We start from the raw sequence: 22,890 nt of genomic DNA, 5'->3' as shown, positions 1-22,890 counted from the left end.
AACAAAGAGGGAGAAAAAATGATATTTGTTATTTTAAATGCTTAAGTCAATCGATCAAAATCTATTTCAAGAAGTTGCAGTCCATAGGGACAAACACTTAAAATGAAGATGAAATGAGATTTACTCTCCTTCCCTTCTTCTTTCTTTTTCCTTCCCTTCCTGTAAGAATATTACTGTATTTAGCTTCATTTGATAATCAAATACGTTATGTACGATCTTGAATTTTTTTTTATCAAGAAGCCCAATATTATTCTGTTGCTTCTGTGGATTTATCCTTTTACCCACCACTTTACTCATTCATTAAACATTTTTTGAGTGTCTAACATGTACTAAAGAGGAGTTGGAGAACAAATAAAAATATTTTAAAAGCATGACTGCAATGATCCCTTGGCAAACACAGGAATGACACTTTTCTTCAGTAAGACTATTGATATTCAGTGGGTGCATTCATCTCATTGGGAAGGTGAAAAGGGGTGGAAAGCATTGGGATGAGCTTCTTTCTTGGAGAAGGAGTTAATTCATGGGGAATTTCCAGACAGGAGGAACGGCAATGCACTAGAAGATAGCAGGAAACTGTGGTATGCGTATGAGTAACAGGATGTGGAGAAGCCCAGGTGGTGAGTCTCTTGAAATGGTCTGAATCCACTTCAAGGACTGAGGTTTTTCCTTTTAGGAATCCTCATGAGTTATTAGTGGTCATAAAGTAAGGAAGTGATACAATTAAATTAATATTTTAAATGAGCCTGGTATATGTGGAATATAGGCTGGGGAAGTAAAAAATAGGAGGAGACTAGGGGGCCTATTTAGGAGCTTTTTTCATAGTTAGGAAAGAAATGATAATGAGGCAGAGAAGAGGGAAGGGCTGGAGAAGTACAAGGAAAAAGTATTGATAGGACTTGTGCGTATTTCAAGGTCAGAAATGAAAGGGAAGCGACATATATTTCCTGATTTTTCTGAGTTTCTTCAGCTTGACATGAACCTTGCTTCCTCCAAGCTACAATGGCACTTAATTTAATATCTATGTCAATATTATTTCTAGATTTTTCTGTTTAGGTTTGCATTGCATATAGGTTGTATGTTCCTTAAGGGGAAGACTGTACATATATCTCATTAGCATACTATAGCAAGGGCATAATGAATATTTGTTAATCAAAAATAATATCCAATGCATTGGGGTAACATGATTTTGTTGTTGTTGTTGTTTAAATTCAGCTAGGCTTAATTTCATTTTTTTCTGTTTGGGGAAAGAAAATAAGGGCAAGGGAAGAAAAGACCCTGAATCTATAGGAACTTAATGGTTTATGAAGCTAAGCAATTCATAAATCAATAATTAACAGCCTATTCCTTTCCAACTGAAAGTTCTTTTGTGTTTCCAGCTGAAATGCAGTAAAGATCAGGGTTTCCATGGTTACAGAATAAAGTTTCAGAATACATTTATTTCAGTTTGAGTGTAGAGTATTTGAGTGGAAACAGATGAACAACATTTTTCAAATCTAACCTCAGGTATTAAAGCAATATGTTCCACTGAGAGTTTCTACTTGAACCCAACATACAACAGTTAGGAGGAAAGTAAGAAAAATTTCAGATAAGTTAACTTGCCAAATGCTCATTGGGAAAAAGCCTATTCTGAACTTCATCAGTTTTTCTCTTTTAATCCAAGTGCAAATGATAATTCATATTCATCTCTTTTGTAGTCTTCTAAAAATGTTGTGGGAGTCCTGATTTTATTCTGGCTACTTAGAATTAACTAGGCAAATGATGGGAATTACTAATTCATTTGATGCTGCCAAAATGACTGTAGCACGTGGAGAAGAATGGTTGTTTGATCATATTATGCAAATAAATTCTGCAGAAACTCAAAGAAGTCACACAGTCCCCAAATATACATAATATAAGCTGAATTCAAACCTAAGAATTATTTGGACAGAGCATTCTATTTCTCTCCCTAAAGTTTATCCTTTTCCATTGTCTTGATGTCTCTACTAGGCCAAATAATACTGGTTCATCACTTAAACCTTAAAAGGTTGGCAAAGAATATTGTCAGACACAAAGGCACCCACAAATTCACATCCATATGTTAATAATAAACCATAGTGAATATGAGGAAGCCCATGCCTTTGTCTCACACAGGGAGGGGCTGACCATAACAGTGAGCCCCTGAGGCAGGGCATCTGTGTTACCTCCCTTTCACAAGGTAAGGACACTGTGAGTATAGATGGCAAGTGACTTCATGAATGGAATTATCACAATCAGTTTAGCAGCAGCCTGTTGTTCTGTGTATCAGAACTTGTTATAAACAATTTTCTTGTATTGTCTCATTGAACATTTACCATAATCTTCAAGCAGTTAACAGGAAAGGAAAACAAAATTTTGAAAGCTTATTCAGGTAAAAGTTTTGGTTCACTCATGAAGGAAGTCGGAACAGTTTTGCTTTTTATTTGGGTGCAAAGTTGCAGGAATGATGATAATGTAAATGGTAGCTAAAGTTTTAACAACTTTACCAGTGAATTTCCTTCACTTTTATATCATCTCATTTGGCACCCATAGTGACCCAGTTATGTAGGTATTATCAACTCCATTTTATGGCTGAGAGAGCTCAGACTTGAAGCTTACCAGACTAGAAAGTGGTAGAAACAGGCTGAACATGATCATGGGTGTCTCTCCACAGCCACTCAGTTTGGGACAAACAGTACTCTAGGACCTTCCATGCCTGACTTAGGGGAAATTCTCAAAAAAAAAAAAAAAAAAAAAAAAAAAAAAAAAAAAAAACATGAGGTTTTGGGGTGGGTCATTCATAGGATTAAGACCCATACATACCCTTAGAAGTCTAGACTAAATTTTTGAGAAATGATAAACATCCCCTTCCTTTGTATTCCCCATCACCCAGATGTTCTGAATTATATAAACCACAACAAAATTAAAGTATATAATCATTGAGCACCATACCGAGCTGGCCTCAAAATTCAAAATAAATTTGCTTTGAACACTGAAGTCAGCTTAGCTAAATGCTCCTTTGCAAATTACGTCACACATACTGAATTGGTCTCCCACCTTACCATTCCAGTAACCAGGATTTTGATTTTCCACTACAAAGGCCTATGATAAATGCCTTTGAGGGCTCTTTGCAAACCTCTCTTTTTGGTGGCAGTGTATTTCCCTCAACCCCTTAATGGCTACTTTAGCCCCTAACTCTCTCTCCTAGCTCTTCCTGGGATATGGATAGTTTACTGCTAAAGTAAGAATTAAGGATCAGAAATAAAACCTTAAATAATGTGGTGTAATTTTCTCTGGCACCAGAAGCTCAAAATCTTAAAAAAAGGAAAATAGCTGTCATTTAAGCAAACACAAAGTATTTGAATTTGTGCTAAGCACTTTACCTATTTTATCTGTAATCTCTACAATGGTCCAGGACTTAACATGGAGCTGGGAATGCAGTAGGAGCTTAGAGAATCTTGATTGAATGAATGAGTGAATAAATTCTCAAGGAGGCTATTAGTTCTTTATCTAGATGTGAAAACTAAGGCTCAGACAGGTTAAGGGACTTGCTGAACAACCACTATTTCCTACAAAAAGTTGTTTACTGTTTCATAACTTTTTCTCTTAGTAAGAATCTTGGTAAAAATTTAGCATCACATTCTCTAATTGTTACAATAAGTATGTTCCCTTTGGAAAAAAATTGATATTAAGGTTTAACAGTTTATAGAAATAGTGAGACCACCTGTATACACAGACTGCAATGAGAACCACTGCTGTACTTTTCTCTTGCACTTAGACTCAAGCAATTAATTAGATTGTTTAAGCAGAAATAATTCTCCCCGCCCTAGTCTTGCCTCTGACCAAAATTCTAAAAACAAACTGGCTGGCAAAATTTGAGCAATCAATTCTGACACCTAGCATCTCCAGATAGCACCAAATGGTCATACTTTAATGAGCCCAACTGTCTCCCTCTCCCTTTTCCCTATCTCCCATCTGGTATTTTCAGGTTCCAGCCAATCACATAATTGGGTCAGGTTTGGAGAACAGTATAGTGGGAACATGATTTGTCACTGGGAGTTCCTGTGCTCCACAGGCCCTGTCAGAGGGAGAATGAAATACCATCCATGTCAGTAGCCACAGGTTTGCTGTGAAGGCCAGGTGAGCGAACTCTTATGTAAAGCTAGACCCAAGCTGTCGTCCAAGAGTTCAGGTGAACAGTCACAGTGGAACAATGAACAGACACCTGGATTCAAGAGACTGTGAGATAGATCATGGTTTGGCTACTCATAAGTTATGTGAACTTGGAAAACAGAGATTCTATTCTAAAAGTCTAGCTTTTGAAATTACGCCAGCTGGGTTTGAATTTTATCTCTGTCACTCACTGGGTCTGTGAATTAGGGCAGCAATTCAGCCTTTTAGGAACTTAGTTTTCATGTTGGCAAAATAGTAACAAAGACTTCAAAGATTATGGTAAATGTTCAATGAGACAATACAAGAAAATTGTTTATAACAAGTTCTGATAATAGAACAACAGGCTGCTGCTAAACTGATTGTGATAATTCCATTCATGAAGTCACTTGCCATCTATACTCACAGTGTCCTTACCTTGTGAAAGGGAGGTAACACAGATGCCCTGCCTCAGGGGCTCACTGTTATGGTCAGCCCCTCCCTGTGTGAGACAAAGGCATGGGCTTCCTTTTCTTCCTATGAGGGGATCCTCATATGTGCCACCAGACTTGAGAGCTGCAAGGACTAGGAGGAGCTCACACCTTAGCAGGTGCTCATAGAGGTATAAGAAAGGTGTTTGTTTGAATCCTGGCTTAGCACTCTGCTGCCAGCATGGTTTTGGCAGGCAACTTGAGTTCTCTGAAACTCCATTTCCATAATTGGAAGTGTTCCTAAAATAATGCTCCTGGTATAGTAGAAAGTCATCTAGCATTGCTACCAGAGAGACCTGTGTCCAGCCAGGGCCTGGCTGTGCATCTTAGGGCAAGTTATTTGGTTTCTCTGACCCTGTTTCCTTAAAAGGCTTTCCTTAAGATTAAATTGAAATCACATATTTGAAAGCATCTGGCATAATACATAGTGCTATATTTTGAATGTTCCCATCAGTACTCAGGTTGAAATTTAATCACCATTAAATTATGGTGATCTTAAGGACTGACTGGGTTATGAGGACCCTGCCCTCATGAATGGATTAATGCAATGATGTATTAGTAGATTAATGGGTTATCATGAGAGAGGGTCTGTTATAAAAGGCAATTTGGTTCTCTCCTATCTGGACCTTCTCATCACATGATACCCTGCAAAGCCTTAGGATTCTGCAGAGTTTCCACAAGCAAGAAGATGTTCCCTAGATGTGGTCCCTCAACCTTGGACTTTCCAGCCTCCAGAACTGAAAGCTAAATGAACCTCTATACTTTTTGAATGACCTAGTCTATGCTATTCAGTCATAAAACCTCCACTACCACCACCACCACCACCATCAACAACAACAAAAACCCAAACTATGACATATCTGTGCTACTATCAGATAGAATTTATCCCTCCATCTACTGCCTTTTCACTTCCCTTGGTACCTTTACAAGAGAGCCCTCATCATCCTAGTCACAGAGTAGCTGTGGCATAGTTACATTAGTCTCATAAGTGGTAGACTCCAGGCAGTGCTCCTGTAACAGCAATTGGCATATAGACACTGCCCAAGCAATGCTTACTGAATTTCAATTTTGTCAACTCTTATTTTTCCACCTTTGGGAGGTGAGATTGCAAATGAGTTAAGAGCAATTCTAGCCTCAATTCAAACCCCAGTCCTGCCACTTAGTAGATGGGCAATTTCAGGCAAATTAACCTCTTTGTGCCTTAAAGCCTTTCTTCCTCATTTGTAAAATGGGGATAATAATAGCATCTTACTCTTAGGGTTGTAATGAGGTTTAAATAATTTAATAAGCATAAAGGACTTCAAATAGTGGTAGCATGCTATGGGAGTATTTTACTAAATACATTTATTCATCATCTTCAAAAAAGGATAGGAGGGATGACAATGTTGATATTCTTCGCATTATATTTTTATTGGGATGATTAAATGGAATCATCAACATCATTACATTTTTGTAAGAAATTAAGACATATACAGATGCTATCCATTGTGAAATATATCCAGACCAGCTCTGCTAATTGAAATATACTCAGGAACTAGGATAAAAAGGAATTAGGAGTTAAAAACAATCTAATACATTTATTTAATTTTAAATTGCTCTAATATTAGTATATGAGGACTCTGTATGAGATAGGATTTCTACTTCCTTCCTCATAGTTTTCTAAAGTTTCCTACTTTTCTATACTGAGATCTAACACTTATAAATACATAAAACAGTGACAATAACTTTTTGAAAAAATTAAGATCCTAAGGAGAAAATCTGTTAGAAATTCACTTACAGTTATAAATTCTACATAAAATAAACATAAATACATATATACTTAAATAAATAGGTATATTTTATTTTATAAAAACACATGTTGGGGCTGGGGTTGTGGCTCAGTGGTAGAGCACTTGCCTAGCATGTGTGAGGCCCTGGGTTCTATTCTCAACACCTCATATAAATAAATGAATAAAATAACATCTAAAATGAAACAAAACATAAAACCACATACTTACACAAAATAAAATAAACATAGTCGTGAGGTAGTATTACTGCATCCTTCATGAAATAGAATGCAAATGAATGTCAATATTACAGATGCTGGACAAACTTCTTCAGCCCAGCATCAGTGTACTTGTTAAGTTGGTTTTATCCAAAGTATGAGAGAAATAGCCAATTCAAGAACAAGAATGGGAAGTTAAACTCCATGTATGTATAATATGTCAAAATACATTCTACTGTCATGTATAACAAAAAAACCCCACCAAAATTGGAAAAAAAAGAACAATCAACAGCAGATGGAAAATTATTTCAAGAGGAATAACACTGAAATAGTCCTCAGGAGAAAAATGAGTAAACGAACAAATGGGTGACTTCTGACATAATTAGTTAGACTCACAGAACCTCAGGATTGAAATGGGCCTGACAATCACATAGTTCAATTCTCCCATCCAGAATTTGAATCCTTTTTATATCTTCCCATGTGGTTCCTGCCACTTCTAGGCAGTTACAAGTAGTGGAAGGCTTTCTAGAAAATGAGCTGAAGTCTATTCCTCGATTAGCTTTCTTTCCTCCACCCCATTTCTATCCTTGGGGTTATATTCAATAAGATCACTGCTTTCTTATAGAGAAGAGCTCTTCAGACGTCTCTGATTATGTCAAAGCAACCCCAAAAGCATGTTTAACATTTTTAAACATTTTTTTTTAAAAAATGAAAACAATTACTAAGAGTCACTGCTTTGAATATAGCCTTTCAGTAAACACTACAAGCCAAACTACAAAGTTAGAATACCCTGGCCAAGCAATGATAGGAGCCTAGATGCTTAAAGCTAGGCAAAGGCCTGGAAGATGGCAAAGCGTCCTGGAGTTTCCATCACTTCACTGTAACACCATCCTCCCTGGCACTCCTCCCTGGGAGCTGTGTGGCCACAGGCAGAGATGAGAACTGTCTTCCCTGGGTCATGAGAGTCCCGCAGAGTTGCTCTGGAGGTATACTTTACAATTTTTCACTGTGGTTTGTACTAGCTCCATCATTATATCACTTTGGTGCAGCAGCACTGAATATTCAGTTTCACTGGGGAGTTTTCATAAAGGTATGTTGGGGTTTTGGACATAAGAATGCGAGCTCTTAGGGGCTGGGGTTATGGCTCAGTGGTAGAGTGCTAGCCTCGCATGTGCAAGGCCCTGGGTTCAATCCTCAGTACCACATAAAAATAAATTAAAAAAAAAAAAAAGAATGAGAGCTCTTAGAAAAACCCACAGACTGAAAAAAAAAAAAAAGAACCAAAACTGATGACTGCTTTGAGCAACCATCATTCCTGATTTTGTACCAAATCTATTTTCGAAGAGTCAATTTTTGTTTCTTGGACAACATTTTGCTGCCAAAAGGACACCTGTGGGGAGAATAGTTCTCTAGTGGCGATGATTAGAATCTACTAGGACAGATGCAGGCACTGGCTGTTCTGAGGCATATTTCTGTCTTCCAAAAGTAGAGCTGAAGAAATGTTTGCAAGGGAAAGGGCATCATACTCTTGACTCAAGAAACACTTATACAGAAATAAATATCTAAGTGACTGTTGGGAATTGTGGGGTGGGGAATATGACTAACTAAAACAATGAAAAATAAAAAAGAAAGCTATAAAACGAATCATTAGACTTTACCAGGTATTTGGCATCTTATATCCTAAATATTTGCATTTGAAGGTTTTCTGTTTTTTTTTTCATCAATATTTAAAGATATTACATAGCCAGGGACTTAGTTTAATAAATCATCTACTTTATTTGTCTTTCACTGTTTGTAAAATTCATTGGTAAATGCTGAACATCTGGAATAAACCTACTGAGTTGGTAAGTCAGCATACAGGCTGGTGAGCATAACCTTGCATCTGCAGAGAGATGCTGGGAAAAGTTTGAGGAACACAGTGTAAGCAGATCTTCTTTTTTTCCTTTATGCCTTGTCACAGTTACCAATTTTGGTAAAATCCTAATATGAGGAAAATGAGATTTTTTTTATTCATGTCACCTGTCACCACTGACAATTTTCCTTCAGATTGTCTATCCCACTTAAATAGTTATTTTGTGAACAGTTTCCTCCATCTTCCTCTTCCTTCATTTCCACGCCCTCTTTAGCTGAAGAGCTAATATTCTAATGTATGAAAAGCATTCTTACCTCCGTTTGCTAGGGATGACGCCCATCTCCTCGCTGTCTCCCTCCAGCGTGACTCTTCTGGCTTGCCACCACTCATCATCAGAGGCATTGATAACATGGAGAATATCTCCGTATTTAAAGCTAAGTCCTTGACTTGGCAGCCCACTGTCTTTGCTCTTGTCATAGTCAAACATGGCTCTGAGAGAAATGACAGAAGAGGGCATGGTTAGGAATCTCTGATAGTATGGATTTAAAATTCATGTTCTTGAATTTTCATGCCTGCCCTGAGAACCCATAATCTTTTGATCTCAACCTGCAGGATGACAGACTACATTCCCATTGCTTTGGCTACAGATGGAGGTTAGTTCTTGCTTCTCCTTAGGGATCGCAAGGGCAGCTTAGAGGTCCCTGAATGTTTAAAATGCAATAAATGACTATATATATACACAGATCTGTTTATGTATGAGTTATAGTAGACCAATTTCATAATAACAACCTCATAAATGATTCTTTTTGCTATGAAGATTTTTATTTATTTATTACAAATCATTTTGCTTCTGTAAAATGCCAAGCCTGTATCATCACTGTACTTATCACTCCAAATTATGATACTTGCTGTCTGTATCATGTCTCTCTCACTAAAGAGCTTTTACTGAACCTTCACTAAGGCCAATGCATTGGCATTTTATGACTGGTGGGTGCGTGGATTGGAAGCAGAAACACAATGGTGAACAGAACCTTTCTTAAGCTGTTGTCTTAAGGAGGTGACAGTTTATTGCAAGACCTATATTGCCTTCATCCTGTTGTATCCCACACTTTCAAAACTCACTACCACACATGTACAGTGCATGATTTCCCAGGAGAAGCAGATTTCACCACCTCCCTATTTATTCCTTTGATTCCATTCTAAGAATTTTCTTGGCCTGTGACTACAATTCAGGTAAAACAAGCTAGATTTGGAGAATAAATTTTTCTAAAATCATTGAGAACCAAGAGCAGTTCTTTTCTTTCTTATTTTCCCCTCCTATTAATGAATTGTCACATGTGCTGTCGTAGTATCCAAAAAGGGCCCAAAGACAGTGTTTATTTCTTAAATACTACAGAAGTTGAATTATAATACAGCCCTTCTTCCATTCCTAAGTGATGAAATTCAAAGAGTTTCCAGGTCTGAGCTCCAGAAAAAAAATTATTTCCATTTTGATTATTTCCATTTTCCCTGCCAAAGGCTCAGACAAAGCCTTAGCCAAGAAAAGGGGTTGGAGGGTGACAGAGACCTGCTTCTCATGCTTCACTTCTCTGGCTATCTGATATGACAAACTGAGTAACATTGCTTAATCACAGAGTTTTTGATACAAAATCACTCCAACAACCACATTCTAATAGAGCTGCTAGTAGGTAGGTGCACTGTAGCAGAGGATAGCATAGCAGATAGGGCCACACAGTTGGGGCCATGTCCTGGTTCTACTCTCACTAGTCATTCAGCTGGTTACTTGGGCAAGGTATTAAATCTTTCTGGGGCTTCAGTTTCCTCATATATAACATGGTGGTGGTGGTGATGATGATGGTGGTGGTGATGATAATAGCACAATACAGAGTTGTGTGGTTACAGGAGGTAATCTATGTAAAGTATGTATCACAGTGCCTGGCACAGAGTGATAACCAGTATGTATGAACTACTTTTCCCTTTTGAGTGTATACTAATCAAAATCCTTTCCATAGATTCCACTCTGTGCAAAAAAGAGTTAACAAAGCAGGCCTGAGACTGCTATCCATAAGAAGGACTTTTTGCAATGGTGCTCTTTGGCTGACATCTGGGAACTTAAGATTTTGGAAGGGTTCCCACTAGTTCTTGACAAGAATACCTTATGTGCCTAAGCTATACAAACAATATTGTTATGCTGAACACCTACTTTCCTTCTGGGAATCTGGAGTTGTGGTATGTTCCAGGCGGAGGGTGCCTATGTGACCAGTTTCCAATAAAAACCCTGGACCCTGGTATCTAATGAGCTTCACTGGCAAACAACATTTCACACCTGCTCTCCCAGCTTTTTGATGGAAGGAGTAGGCATGTTCTATGTGCCTCCATAGAGAGAGGAGTCTTGGAGGCTCACACCTCATTTCCTGTAGACTTTGTCCCAGGATCTTTTCCTTTGTTGATTTTACTTTATATCTGTTTGTTGTAATAAACCATAGTAACAAGTCTGTGTTGAATCCTTTGGGAGCTTGTAGAGAACTGCCAACCCATGTGTTGTTGTGTAGAACCCAGCACACATTCTTCAGACTGCAAGCAATTTTACATACACTCCCTTGCAACTTGACCCATTCCTGTGAAGAAGGAATGAGAGGGAGTACCATCCCCTTTTTACAGATGAGGGAGGCCGACTGACTGACCCCAGGATACAGGGCTGTGTTTAGTGGCAGCAACCCAGGGCTGGGATTTGAGCCTCCAGACCTAAGTTACACTTCAGTGCTCTTTACCTTGTCCCCCATCCAACCTGGGAGGAAGGAAGTGGTGATGGTGACTGAGTGATAAAGATGACAGATATAATGACAACCATTGCTTGTGATCTTATTAGGCAGCCTGGCACTTTGTTGTTACTGTTATTTTTGAAATCATAACAACTTTAAGAGGAAAAGTTAGTATCTCTGTTTTGTAGATGACAAGCCTAGAGGAGTCTAAAGGAGTCTAAAGAGGCTAAGGGCCCTGCCCCAGGTCACATGTTGGAGAGACTGAATATAAAATGAAGTCGGACTCGAAAACTACTTTTATGGCCATTTTATTATATTGCTCAATTTCCTAGACTGTTGCCTTCTGGCCATGCTCATGACCTAGCAGTAGAAAGGATCTTAAATCTTTCCTTCAGAGCTAACTACCTCTTCAAATTTGTGAAGGTCCCTCACTCCTTAATTCTTGTCCCAGAATTTCTTATCCTAAAAGTACTGGAACTACTCACTTGGTTCCAAGCTCCTGGATGTCGAGTGAGAGGAATGGAGATAGAGAAGCCATCAGGAAAGCTGGCATGTGGTGCCAAGAATGTAGGCTCTAGGGCCAGACTGCCTGGGTTTTAAAACGTGCCATCTTGAACAAATTATGTAACCTCTCTGGGCCTCAAATTTTCTTCACTGTAAAACTGGCATAATAACAGCTACCTCAAAGAGTTGTGGTGAAGATTAAATGAAATAATAAGTGTGAAGTTCTGCAACACCAGCTTGGCCCCAGTGAATACTCAATACATGTTTTCTGGACTGTATGTAAAGACATCTGAAGCACCTCTCTATCTTTAGGACCCAGTACAGCACAGGGCCCATGCAGATCCTCAGTATGGTCTATGAAAATGTTTCAGACGACTATTGTAAGGATGAGAGGGGGAGGAGTGCTCCTGGAGGTTTTTACCAGATTATTCATTCATTGAGTGTGCTCCATTGCTCCCAAGATTCCTGAAGGGGAACCCCCACTCCTGTCTCTAGCAATGGATATCCTTTTGGAGAGCTCAGCAGCATGCTTTTGCATGGGCTCTGTTTATCTTGGACAAACTGCCCCTCTAGTATTACACAGATTAAGACCTGTCAGGTTCCTAAAACCAGGCAGCTGACACATTTCAGCAGCTTCTGGCTCCTTTGGATATTAATGGAGCCCCACGTCTGGGAAAAATGCTACAGTGCCCCATCACCTAATTTAAAAAGCGATAAGCTGTTTTTAATTTGCTTTATGTGCTAATTCATCACAGTAACTTTTATAAAATGCCATTAAGACTCACACTTTCCACCCAGGGTGCTTTTAACAAGTCCATTAGACAAGTGGAATTTGACACAAACAGTGCAATGTCTTTCCCAGCCCTCCTGCCCCTTCTGAATTTTAGTGTGTGGTAGCTCATTGCCAGCTGGGGATGTCTAGGAAGAGTGAAGCAGATGCTCCTCCTCATGGCTCTGTTACATGGCTGCAGATACCTGGATGCCCTACTTAATAGCATTTTACTAGGGTTCCACAATGTGTTGAGCATTTTGTATTGTTTCATTCATATCACTGGGTAGGCAAGATAGCATATGAGTTGTAAGCCAGGCTTCTGAGACAGAAGAGACCTGGGCTTAAGTCCCAATCCATCATTCCTAGCTGTGATCATCTATAGGTGGCCATTCCCTCAACTAGGAAATGCAGATACTGATAACATTAACTTACTAGATTGTTGTGGAGATACAACAATGAGATCATTCATTCAGAGTGCCCAACACAGAATGAATTTTGCTATTATATCAGGCAGCAATCCTGCCATGTAAGCATTTTGTGGTCTTGAAGGAATTGAGACTAAAAAAGCTAAAACAAAAAAAGGCTAGATAAGTGATAGAATCAGGATTCAAGTATAGAAAGATGTGTCTGACTCAAAAGCTCATGCTTCTGACCTTAGAAATCCTTGACAAGGAACATTGCACCTGGATCTCATTCCAAAGGCTTTCATGATTTGGTGATAATATGGACTAGATTGCAAGAGGGAGGGATGAGTATTTCACTGAATCCACATTCAGTTCTCACAACTGTGATGCCTATATTATTAGCCTTCTGCTACAGATGAGGAAACACTGACTTGGCTAATTTCAGCAATATGTTGTGCTGCATTAGCTACCAAGCGTGTATGGAGCAAGACTTAACCTGAAAAACCTGCCTGTCACCACAAACTGTAAATTTTGGGCTACATTAGTCCATTTTTGTTGTTGTTGTTTTGCAAGCAACCTTCTGTAATCCCAAACACTCATATTTTCTTCTCGAGCTTAGACTTTAGTAATAGGTAATAATCATAAACCATAAATAGTACTGGTGTTTTCTGTGTTGGTTAAAGCTGGGATTGTAGAGAATGACAAGGGTGAGAGAACTACAAGGACAGCATCACTCTGACCAGCAAAAATTATTTGATGTGTCTCATGATTATAAATGATAGGATAGAAAGAATAATGTCCCTAATCCAACTTCTAGAGATGGCTATACTTTAACCTCCAGAACCTGTGAATACGTTACCTTATATAACAAAGAGGATTTGCCAATGTGATTAAGGTTAAAGGTCTTAAAATGGGGAGGTTATACTTGATTATCTGGGTGGATACAAACTAAATGTATGAGTCCTAAATTGGAGAAGAAGGTAGAAGAGTAGATGAGAGGGAGTGACTTGAGAAGGACTTGATTTACCAGTAGTACTGAATTTGAAGGTGGAGGAACAGGGCCTCCAACCAAGGAAAGTGGTCTTCTGTATAAACTTAGAATGGCTCTCAGGTTATAGCCAACAAGAAAAAAGGGACTTTAATTGTACGACCATAAAGAACTGAATTTGGTCTACAATCTGAATATGCCTCTATCTGAGGCTCTCCCAGGATCCTCCAGAAAGGGTGAAGCCTGGTGACAGCTTGATTTTATTTTGGTGAGACACTAAGTCACTAGACTCATAGTAATTTCTTAAGGTAGCAATAGACACAGGGTGCTGTGTAATAGCTACTTAAAAATGTGGAAGTGGCTTTGGAACTGGGTACTGGAAAGAGGCTGGAAGAATGTTGAAGAGCATGATAGAGAATTTTAGACTATCTTGAACATAAGATTAACAAAAATATAGACTTTAAGGATGCACTAATGAAGCTTCACTGACTTCTTACAGAAATCTGGACTTGGAGGATGCTAAGGGGGGACAATATGTTATTGGACACTAGGAAAAAGATCCTTGCAAAGCAGTGAAAAGTTTAGTGGAATCATGTTCTGCATTTATGTGAAAAGAAGAATCACTGAAGACCTGATGGGGTATTGTGATAGGAATAAATAAAGGCTCTTCAAAGATGTTCATGTCTTAATCTTTGAAACCTAAAATCTCTAGAACCTATGCGGCATAAAGGACATGCTGATGAAGAGATTATCTTGGATTATCTGGGTGGGCTCTGTCTGATCATGAATCCTTGAAAACAGAAGAAGACAAGGCAAAAGAATAGAGATGTGACATGAGAAGGGCTCGACTGGCATTTCTGGATTCTAAAATCAAGGAAGGAAATTTATTATAGCAGCAATGGAGAACAAATACAGATGATAAGAAATAACATGATTTTATAGAAAACAGGTAAAAGGCAAAGGTCACCAGTTTGATGATCCTGAACAAAGACTATTTGGAATAATAATAATAATTACCAAGCATCCATAATAATCTATGGAGTGCCATTGGCAAAGTTTCTTTGCTTTATATAATCTTATCTCTGTAAACAGTCTGAAATACAGGTTTGCTTATTTATGCCACACAAATTTTTAGGCTTTAGTTGCTTATATTTGTGTTTCATCTAATTTTCACAAAAAACCTCTTGAGATTAATATTCTGTTCTCTGTTTTCAGATGAGGAAGCTGAGGCATGGAAGAAGCTGCCTCTTCCTTCTCTAAAGTTGCAAGGCACTCTCTTGAGGCCTCTTGTGAAGCCTACAACTTCCAGTCTTGAATGGGAATGAGTTTTGCCTCCTCTAATAGATCTGAAGCTACTGAGAGTATGTAGGTCCCAGAGCCAGCCTCATCAGACTCTTTACAGAGGCATTTAGAAATAAAGTAGTGAATCAGCAATAACTCCCTTCTGTGCTGTGAACTAGTTTGGGCTGGATGGGACTCTGTTTCGATGACAACTTTAAGGTCCAAGAAGCAGAGTGCTTTGACTCAGTTCCCTGTGTCTACTGAAGCTGAGGTCTCTGCTTGATTAAAGGAGACTTTGTTCTAGCCTTCTATGCAGCAGAATATAAAGTCCACTCTCTGCTCCACCCCACCATGCCTGGCTTGGGTGGTCTGTTCCACCCTCACATTAATAAGGTAAGTAGCTGTGGTTAGTGCATTAAGTAGAGACATCAGAGAGAAAGAGACATATCGTCAGTCCACCTTGTTCTGGCAGAATGTCATAGAGAAAATCAGTGGAGTGCTCTGGGCCTTGGTTTATTTACAAATGGGGTTAGTTATTTCTATATCTTACATACTTTTAGAGAGTCAAATGAAGTGACATAGGAAAAGCATTTAGCACAATAACCAATAGCTAATATAATTCCTTTACCTCAACCTTTTGCCTATTGTGGAGATGAATGAAGGGTAATTTCCACAGTGTTGGAAGAGGAATGGAATATGTCTTTTAAATGTGATATAAAAATACATAAGTAGTAATCCCCCAATCATTTTCTCAACAGAGGGCTGTGGGAAAGAATGATAGACTGGGAGCAGAGAGATTGAATCTTCAGTAGTTCCTTATTTTATTTATTTATTTTTAATATTTTTAGTTGTTAATAGACCTTTATTTTTAAAAATTCATTTGAATGCAGTCCTGAGAATCCAGCACAGTGGCTCAAATCTGCTAGGCAAGTGTGCTACCACTGAGCCACAGCCCCAGTTCCAGTTGCTCTTATTTTAAAATCAAAGCTTTCTGTCTGTTTCTCTTTCTTAAAAACATTAATTTATCTCCTCATGAATGTAAGGAATAAGTGTTTCAACATAGAGGGAATCTTGGAAGTAGAAAGAATCTTGGATGGAGTTAAGAGACCAGGGTTCTAGTTTGGGCATCAACATAATCTTATTGTGTGACCTTGAGTGAGTAAGTTAACCTCTTTGGGCTGCAGCTTCTAACAAGCCAGACAAACAAACAAACAAAATTGTTAGGTGTATGCAGCTGTAATGTTCTATGCTTCTGTTCTGCAAAACACTTTGAGGAAATGTAAATTTACATGTGACTGATATTAATCTATATCTCATAGGATTGATTGTATTTGTGTTGTGAGACTCACTTAGTTCTGTGTCATCTCCTTCATCCATTCTTCAATTCCTTCCTTTCCTCTCCCCACATCTTCACTGAACGTTAAGCATCTCCTCTCCCATTACATTATATAATGATTTTGTTTGTTTGGGCATTGAACCCAGGGGTGCTTTACCACTGAGCTACATTCTCAGCCGTTCTTCTTTTATATTTTGAGACATGGTTTTGCTAGTTTGCCCAGGCTGGTCTTGAATTTGAGATCCGTTGAGATCCTTTTGCCTCAGGCTTCCAGGTTGGGGATTTCAAGCATTTGCCACCATGTGGATTTTGCATGTTTTAGCTTGTGTGAACACGGGGGGACAGGGAAAGTCCATATTTATTCTATTCCCAGGGCAGAACAAATGATCAATAAAATGTATTTTTTTGTTGTTTTCAATCTTTCATTTATCAGAGGACAATTTTTAGAACAACAAAGGTCATTTCTTTTCCTTTCTGCAATGGCATGTACAGTCAGAAACAATGGGTGAGGAAGGCCTGAGTGGTGTCTAGCATGGATTTCCATGCCTTTCTTAGGTGATGACTGAAACATTTCTTCCCTTCAAGTAAGAAGATGTTCCATCTCAGAGTAGAGGAAATACACAGCTTTGCACTGATTACTTTTGACATCTCCTCAAGAAATAGTAATGCACACACCCTGTGGGTGAGTTATCACGTCCAGACTGAGTTCTGCATGGTCACTTATTTCCCTTCCACTTCAGTAACTAATTGTCCCCAATGAAAAGAACGGCTGATACCACCAGCAAACCAATCTCAGTGGTTGAAAACACATTAGCCTCTGTCAATTCTTATTTGTTGAGTAACTACTGACCAAATAGTTAGCCTTAGAGTACGCTAGGGCTGGTGTTTAATATCTGTACTCAAAAGATGCCCCTCAAAATGCAGGTGTTATTCCTGTTTTATAGAAAGAAAAATTTATTTTGTGTCATGGGTTATGGTATGATATGGGTTGTGCCATTTAATCATTAATAACCTTGGAAGGCAGATTTATACTCTTTAAGATACTCTTCTCATCACATCGGACTATTTCTACATCACTAGTGGGTTGGGGAAATGTCCATTTCTATTGTACCCAAGGAATCAGGAAGTCCCTCTCATGACTGGAGATGGATCTAATTGGGTACCAGAGGTCATCATGCCTGGGCCTCCCTGTATCTGTGGCATTCTGATTATAATCAGGGAACCAGCAGTGCTTCCAGGGGCAGTGATAGCTTCCTCCCTCTCCCTCCCCCACCTTTCTCTCCCTTTCTCTCTTCCCCTGCTTCATTCTCTCTCATGCCCTCTAACACTCTAGTGCTCCCAATTTCCCCAGGGACATGGTGAGAGCCCGACTTCTTGTGTCCGGAGGCCTGTGTGTTGATCATTTCAGACAACTTTTCTTCAGAGTCTCCAGGGATGAGCCCTCTCCTGCTTGCCTTCTCTCTCATGGTGTCCTGGCAGCCTGTCACACTGGCTTATATTTCAGTACTGAGTGACGAGTCCTCCCTCTGGAGGAAGCAGAAGCAAAGCTGAACCTGCCCAAAGGCAGGGCTCACTGGACCATGGCGGGTCCAGGGTTGGGTGAGGCTGTAAAGATTAATCACCTTAAAATCATTGTTCTTTCCCCCAAGTCCATCAGCTGGATGTTCAGAAAAGAAATATGGGAAAGAGGAACATGAACGGTTTCAAGAGCTTTTACTGTGTATTAGCAAATCGACTTCAGAAAAGCCGGCACAGCCCTGACCACAGCCCTTTATTTCTGATCTGAGTGAAAAAGGTAGATCAAGCCTTAGCAATTCACCTTTCAGGGTCTTACTGCCACTAATTAGGAAGCTTGCAGTGGATGAAAAGAAGAAAATGCCTGACATTAAATTTCATTATTGTTAAAACCCAATTATTATTCAGACATTTAAATTTATATGGATGACTCATGTAAAGATCACTAGATGGGGTTCATCAATTAGTTCCAGATTCAAATATTGACTCTGTCATTTTAAGCAGTTGTGTGATTTTCAGAAAATTACTTCACACCTTGGTACCTGGGTTTCTAAAAACGTAAAATGTGGGACAAGAATAGATGAATGGATTAAAAAAATATGGCATTTATACACCATGGAGTATTACGCAGCACTAAAAAATGACAAAATCACGGAATTTGCAGGGAAATGGATGGCACTAGAGCAGATTATGCTTAGTGAAGCTAGCCAATCCCTAAAAAACAAATACCAAATGTCTTCTTTGATATAATGAGAGCAACTAAGAACAGAACAGGGAGGAAGAGCAGGAAGAAAAGATTAACATTAAAAAGAGACATGAGGTGGGAGGGAAAGGGAGAAAAAAAGGGAAATTGCACGGAAATGGAGGGAGACCCTCATTGTTATACAAAATTACATATAAGAGGTTATGAGGGGAATGGGATAACAAACATGGAGGGAAATGAATTACAGTAGATGGGGTAGAGAGAGAAGATGGGAGGGGAGGGGAGGGGGGATAGTAGAGGATAGGAAAGGTAGCAGAATACAACAGTCACTAATATGGCATTATGTAAAATTGTGGATGTGTAACCGATGTGATTCTGCAATCTGTATTTGGGGTAAAAATGGGAGTTCATAACCCACTTGATTCTAATGTATGAAATATGATATGTCAAGAGCTTTGTAATGATGTGAACAACCAATAAAAAAAAAAAAAGAAAAAAAAAGAATCCTTGTCCAATAGGTCACTAATGAGAATTACAGAAGTAAGAGCTCTTAGATCCCAGCCAGTGCTTAGTATTTGTTGGTTTGAGTCTAGATCTAAATCTCTTCCCTGTCAATGCCATCCCCTGGTTCTAGGGTTGCTCATGGAGCACGAACAAAGGAGGTATACCTCTGCTCTCCAGCAGAACTTCTGTTAAGTGTTTGCTAACTGGCAACAGAGGAAGTGCTCAACAAAGTTTCTTTTCCTCACAAATATATAAAAAAATGGTAGAAAAAGATCCAGGAATATTTGATAACAACTGTCCCAAATCCTTAGTACCATTGTACTAGTGATGGCTTAACAGAGCAAATAATGAAATATTCACATACCATATATTTTCAATAAGCATAATATCTAATATATAAACATTCATGTAACACAAAACCAGACTATTAGTGACCAGTTCAGCTATCCTCCATCCTGGGTTTGTTATGTTGTTTCTGATTTTTCAGAAAATTGGATGGGAATTACATATTTGATTGTGGCAGGACAGGTCCTGGAATTAAGGAAATCTACTCAAAATTTCTCATGTGTCTCTTAAGGTCCCCACATCTCTTACTGAATGGGGCATATACAGAGGAAAGATGGTTCTGTACTCACCCAGATAAACACACGGAGTTCAAAATGTAATCAAATATCCACATATAGAAATGAGATAAAATGCATTTAAATATGAAATGTGATACTGTTTACAGAGTATCTTTTATTGCCAGACAATATAGCATTTTCTGGCAACTCAGCAATGAACCAGAGACTTGCTTCCTACCCTTGTAGAGCTTATGTTTGGTTGAGAATATAGATAAGGAGATGCACTCGCTTAGCCACTCTTTCATTCATTGATTCAGCAAATGTTGAGCATCTACTATGAACCAATGATTCAAAGAGCATGGGATCTATTAGTGATAGATCCTGCTTTCATGGAGCTTACATTTTATTGAGAGGAGATGGGCAAAAGTTAAAATTAATAAAAATCTTTAAATAATGGGTTAGTTATGATTTTTAATTGCTATGAAAAAAGTCAAAAATAGAGCAGGGTTGGGAGGATCAGGGCTGTGGGATGCAGTAGGGCTGTGGTGTTAGTGAAGGTTGCATTTTAGAACAGAGTGGTGAAGACAAGACTCACTGAGAAAGAGACATCTGAGTCAAGGACTGAAGGAGGAAAGGGAGTTAGTCATGCAGGCATCTGAGGAGATAGAGCTTTAAGAAGGGAGACCAGCCAGTGTAGAAGGCCCTGAATATAGTCCAGAGGTGCTGTTAGGAGTAGTACAAGGCACTGCAGGGTCACAGAGCAGAAACCCTCGCCAGGTGCTAGTAAAGAAGTTGAACAAAGGAACGATTTGCCCAGATCTACTAGATGAGAGATGGTCATGCTCCTGTCCACCTACCCTATAGAGCAGACTTCTTCAGATTTTCTCACAGTGGGAGCTTCCTCTGTGATAATAGTGATCTTACATTCCTAAGGTCCTAGCCTCCTTCCCTCAGCCTCTTTCCTTGAAAACATGCATATGAGTTGGGCCACTGAACATATTCCTTCCTTCTCTTGGGCACATCCTACTACAATTTGTGTAGAGCAGATGGATTTTTTTTGGCTGAGACTTTTTCATAACATTGTTAAGAAAGTAGAGGTATGCACACAAACACACAAAATATTGGTTACATATATCACCAATCCTGTGGATTGCAATTCATTCTTTGAAACTTCTGACTGTCTTGAAAACCCTTCCTGAGTTATGCAGAGAGAGAACTATTTTTCCACCTCTCTCTGCCATGACAATATCTGGTATGTTGTCTTATTCTGGCTCTTAGCTGATTACATTTTGGTTGCATGTAGGTATGTCTTTCTCTCTAGATTGCTCTGCTCATGAGGATTAGGTAGAGTCTCACTCATCTCTGTATCCCACATACAGAGCCTAGAGGAGGAGGTACTCATAAAATGATGCTAAATTAAGCTGAACTAAATTTAGAGTCTAAGCTATGTGACCTTAGGAAAATCACTTTATTTTGTTGGGTCTTCTGTGATTTTCTCTTCTGTAAAATGGGATTAATTTTTTGGTGTGTGTGTGTGTAGGGGATTGAACCCAAACCCTTGTGTATACAAGGTAAGCACTCTACCAACTAAGCTATTTCCCCAGTCCCTAAAGCAGGATTTAAAATGCTATATTTTATCCAATTAAAAATGCACAGTTTTGGGCTGGGGCTGTAGCTAAGTGGCAGAGCACTTGCTTTGCACATGTGAGACTCTGGGTTTGATCCTCAGTGCCACATAAAGATAAACAAATAAAATAAATGCTGTTCATCTACAACTACAAAAAAATTAGAAATGCACATTTTATCTTTTTATATATAAAATCAGGATTTTTTTTAAACCACCAATACCATCTTGTAATTTAATCAACAGTATTCTAGCTTTCTTGGTGACACATAGGGTGTGTGTTATGGTCAGAGATAACTACATTCAATGAACATTTCATAGGCTGTGAGGATTAATGAGTTTGGGTAAGAAGCCCTCAGATTAATACCTAGCACAAAGTGAGTCCTATATATGTGTGTGTGCATTTGCTGTTGCTTCTGTGTTATATGTGATGGGTCACCTAGCATCACCTTGTTGTTATCTTTTCTTATATGCGTACGCGTGTTTTTTTCCCCTTCAAACCCTTGCAGTGCTTTTTTTCCTTGGTGACTTTCCAGAAAGTGCTGATGGACCAAATACTGTGCTGCAGCCTGATTTTTGCTCAGTGTGAGTTCAATTCAGCAACTTTAATTAAATGAACACATTTGTAGAAAATGTCCCTAACTTTTGACAATAGTTCAGAAATTTAGAGGGGGGGGGCACTAAAGATATCTAGAATATTATGTTTATTCTTTTGGTATTTGTAGTTTATGTAAATATTAGTATTTTATTCTTATTTTAATTTTGGTAGTAATGCTTCAAGCTGGGACATTTTTCATGCACCTAGGGTAAGTCATCCAATCATTCATTCATTAATTTATAGAACATCTACTATATACTAGGCCACAGGATAATAGAAAATGTCAGCCAGACCTGGGAGCATTTCCTAGTGCTCACATTTACTTACTCTGTAGCTGTAGGCAAGGGCCTTAAAGTCTGTTTCCTATTCTACAAAAGACTAATTCTGCCTGATAGACATTGTTGGAATCAACTGAAGCAACACATGTAAAATTCATACAATAGGGGGCATGATAGATCCTTGGTAAACTTCAATAATAGTATGGACAGGTATGGACAACTGTGCCATAAGTATGTGCCAGATCTAGGGCCAGTGGTTCTATTGGTAGTAAAAGCTAGGGGATCTCGGAGCAGTCCTGTATGGGTTGGACTTACTGGCAACAGACCTTGCCTGCTCCCATGTTTCTCTCTTTCTGCTCAGTCAAGTGATCAGATGGTCCTATTCTGAAGGCAGCCAAGGTTGTGTAATTTTTAGATGCCTGAAACCCTGCAATTGTGCTTTTATTCATATTCAACAAATGCCCACTATATGCTAAATGTTATGTTAGTATTGGAGATAAAGGGATAAATAACAAAAAACGAAGTCATTTTGGAATATAGAGGGAAGAGAGATGCAGAAGAAATAATTAGTAGAATGATACATCATAA

The 22,890-nt window shown here is 38.8% G+C and overlaps 1 protein-coding gene across 5 annotated transcripts in view; it reads right to left on the bottom strand.

Moving 5' to 3' along the window:
• DLG2 (discs large MAGUK scaffold protein 2) overlaps window positions 1–22,890 on the bottom strand; it is a gene marked incomplete at both ends in the record, with an annotated part of 2,048,692 nt that overhangs the window by 65,503 nt on the left and 1,960,299 nt on the right. For all 5 annotated transcript variants that reach the window (XM_081281630.1, XM_081281626.1, XM_081281627.1 and 2 more), the window contains one exon: window positions 8,785–8,961. In XM_081281630.1, the coding sequence (XP_081137756.1) occupies window positions 8,785–8,961 (177 nt within the window). The remainder of the gene's footprint in view (window positions 1–8,784; window positions 8,962–22,890) is intronic.

The sequence above is a fragment of the Spermophilus citellus genome (assembly GCF_964194105.1).
Source record: "Spermophilus citellus genome assembly, chromosome: 2".
Classification (NCBI taxonomy): Eukaryota; Metazoa; Chordata; class Mammalia; order Rodentia; family Sciuridae; genus Spermophilus; species Spermophilus citellus.
Note: the sequence above shows the minus strand (reverse complement) of the source record. Positions and strands in the feature narration are given on the sequence as shown.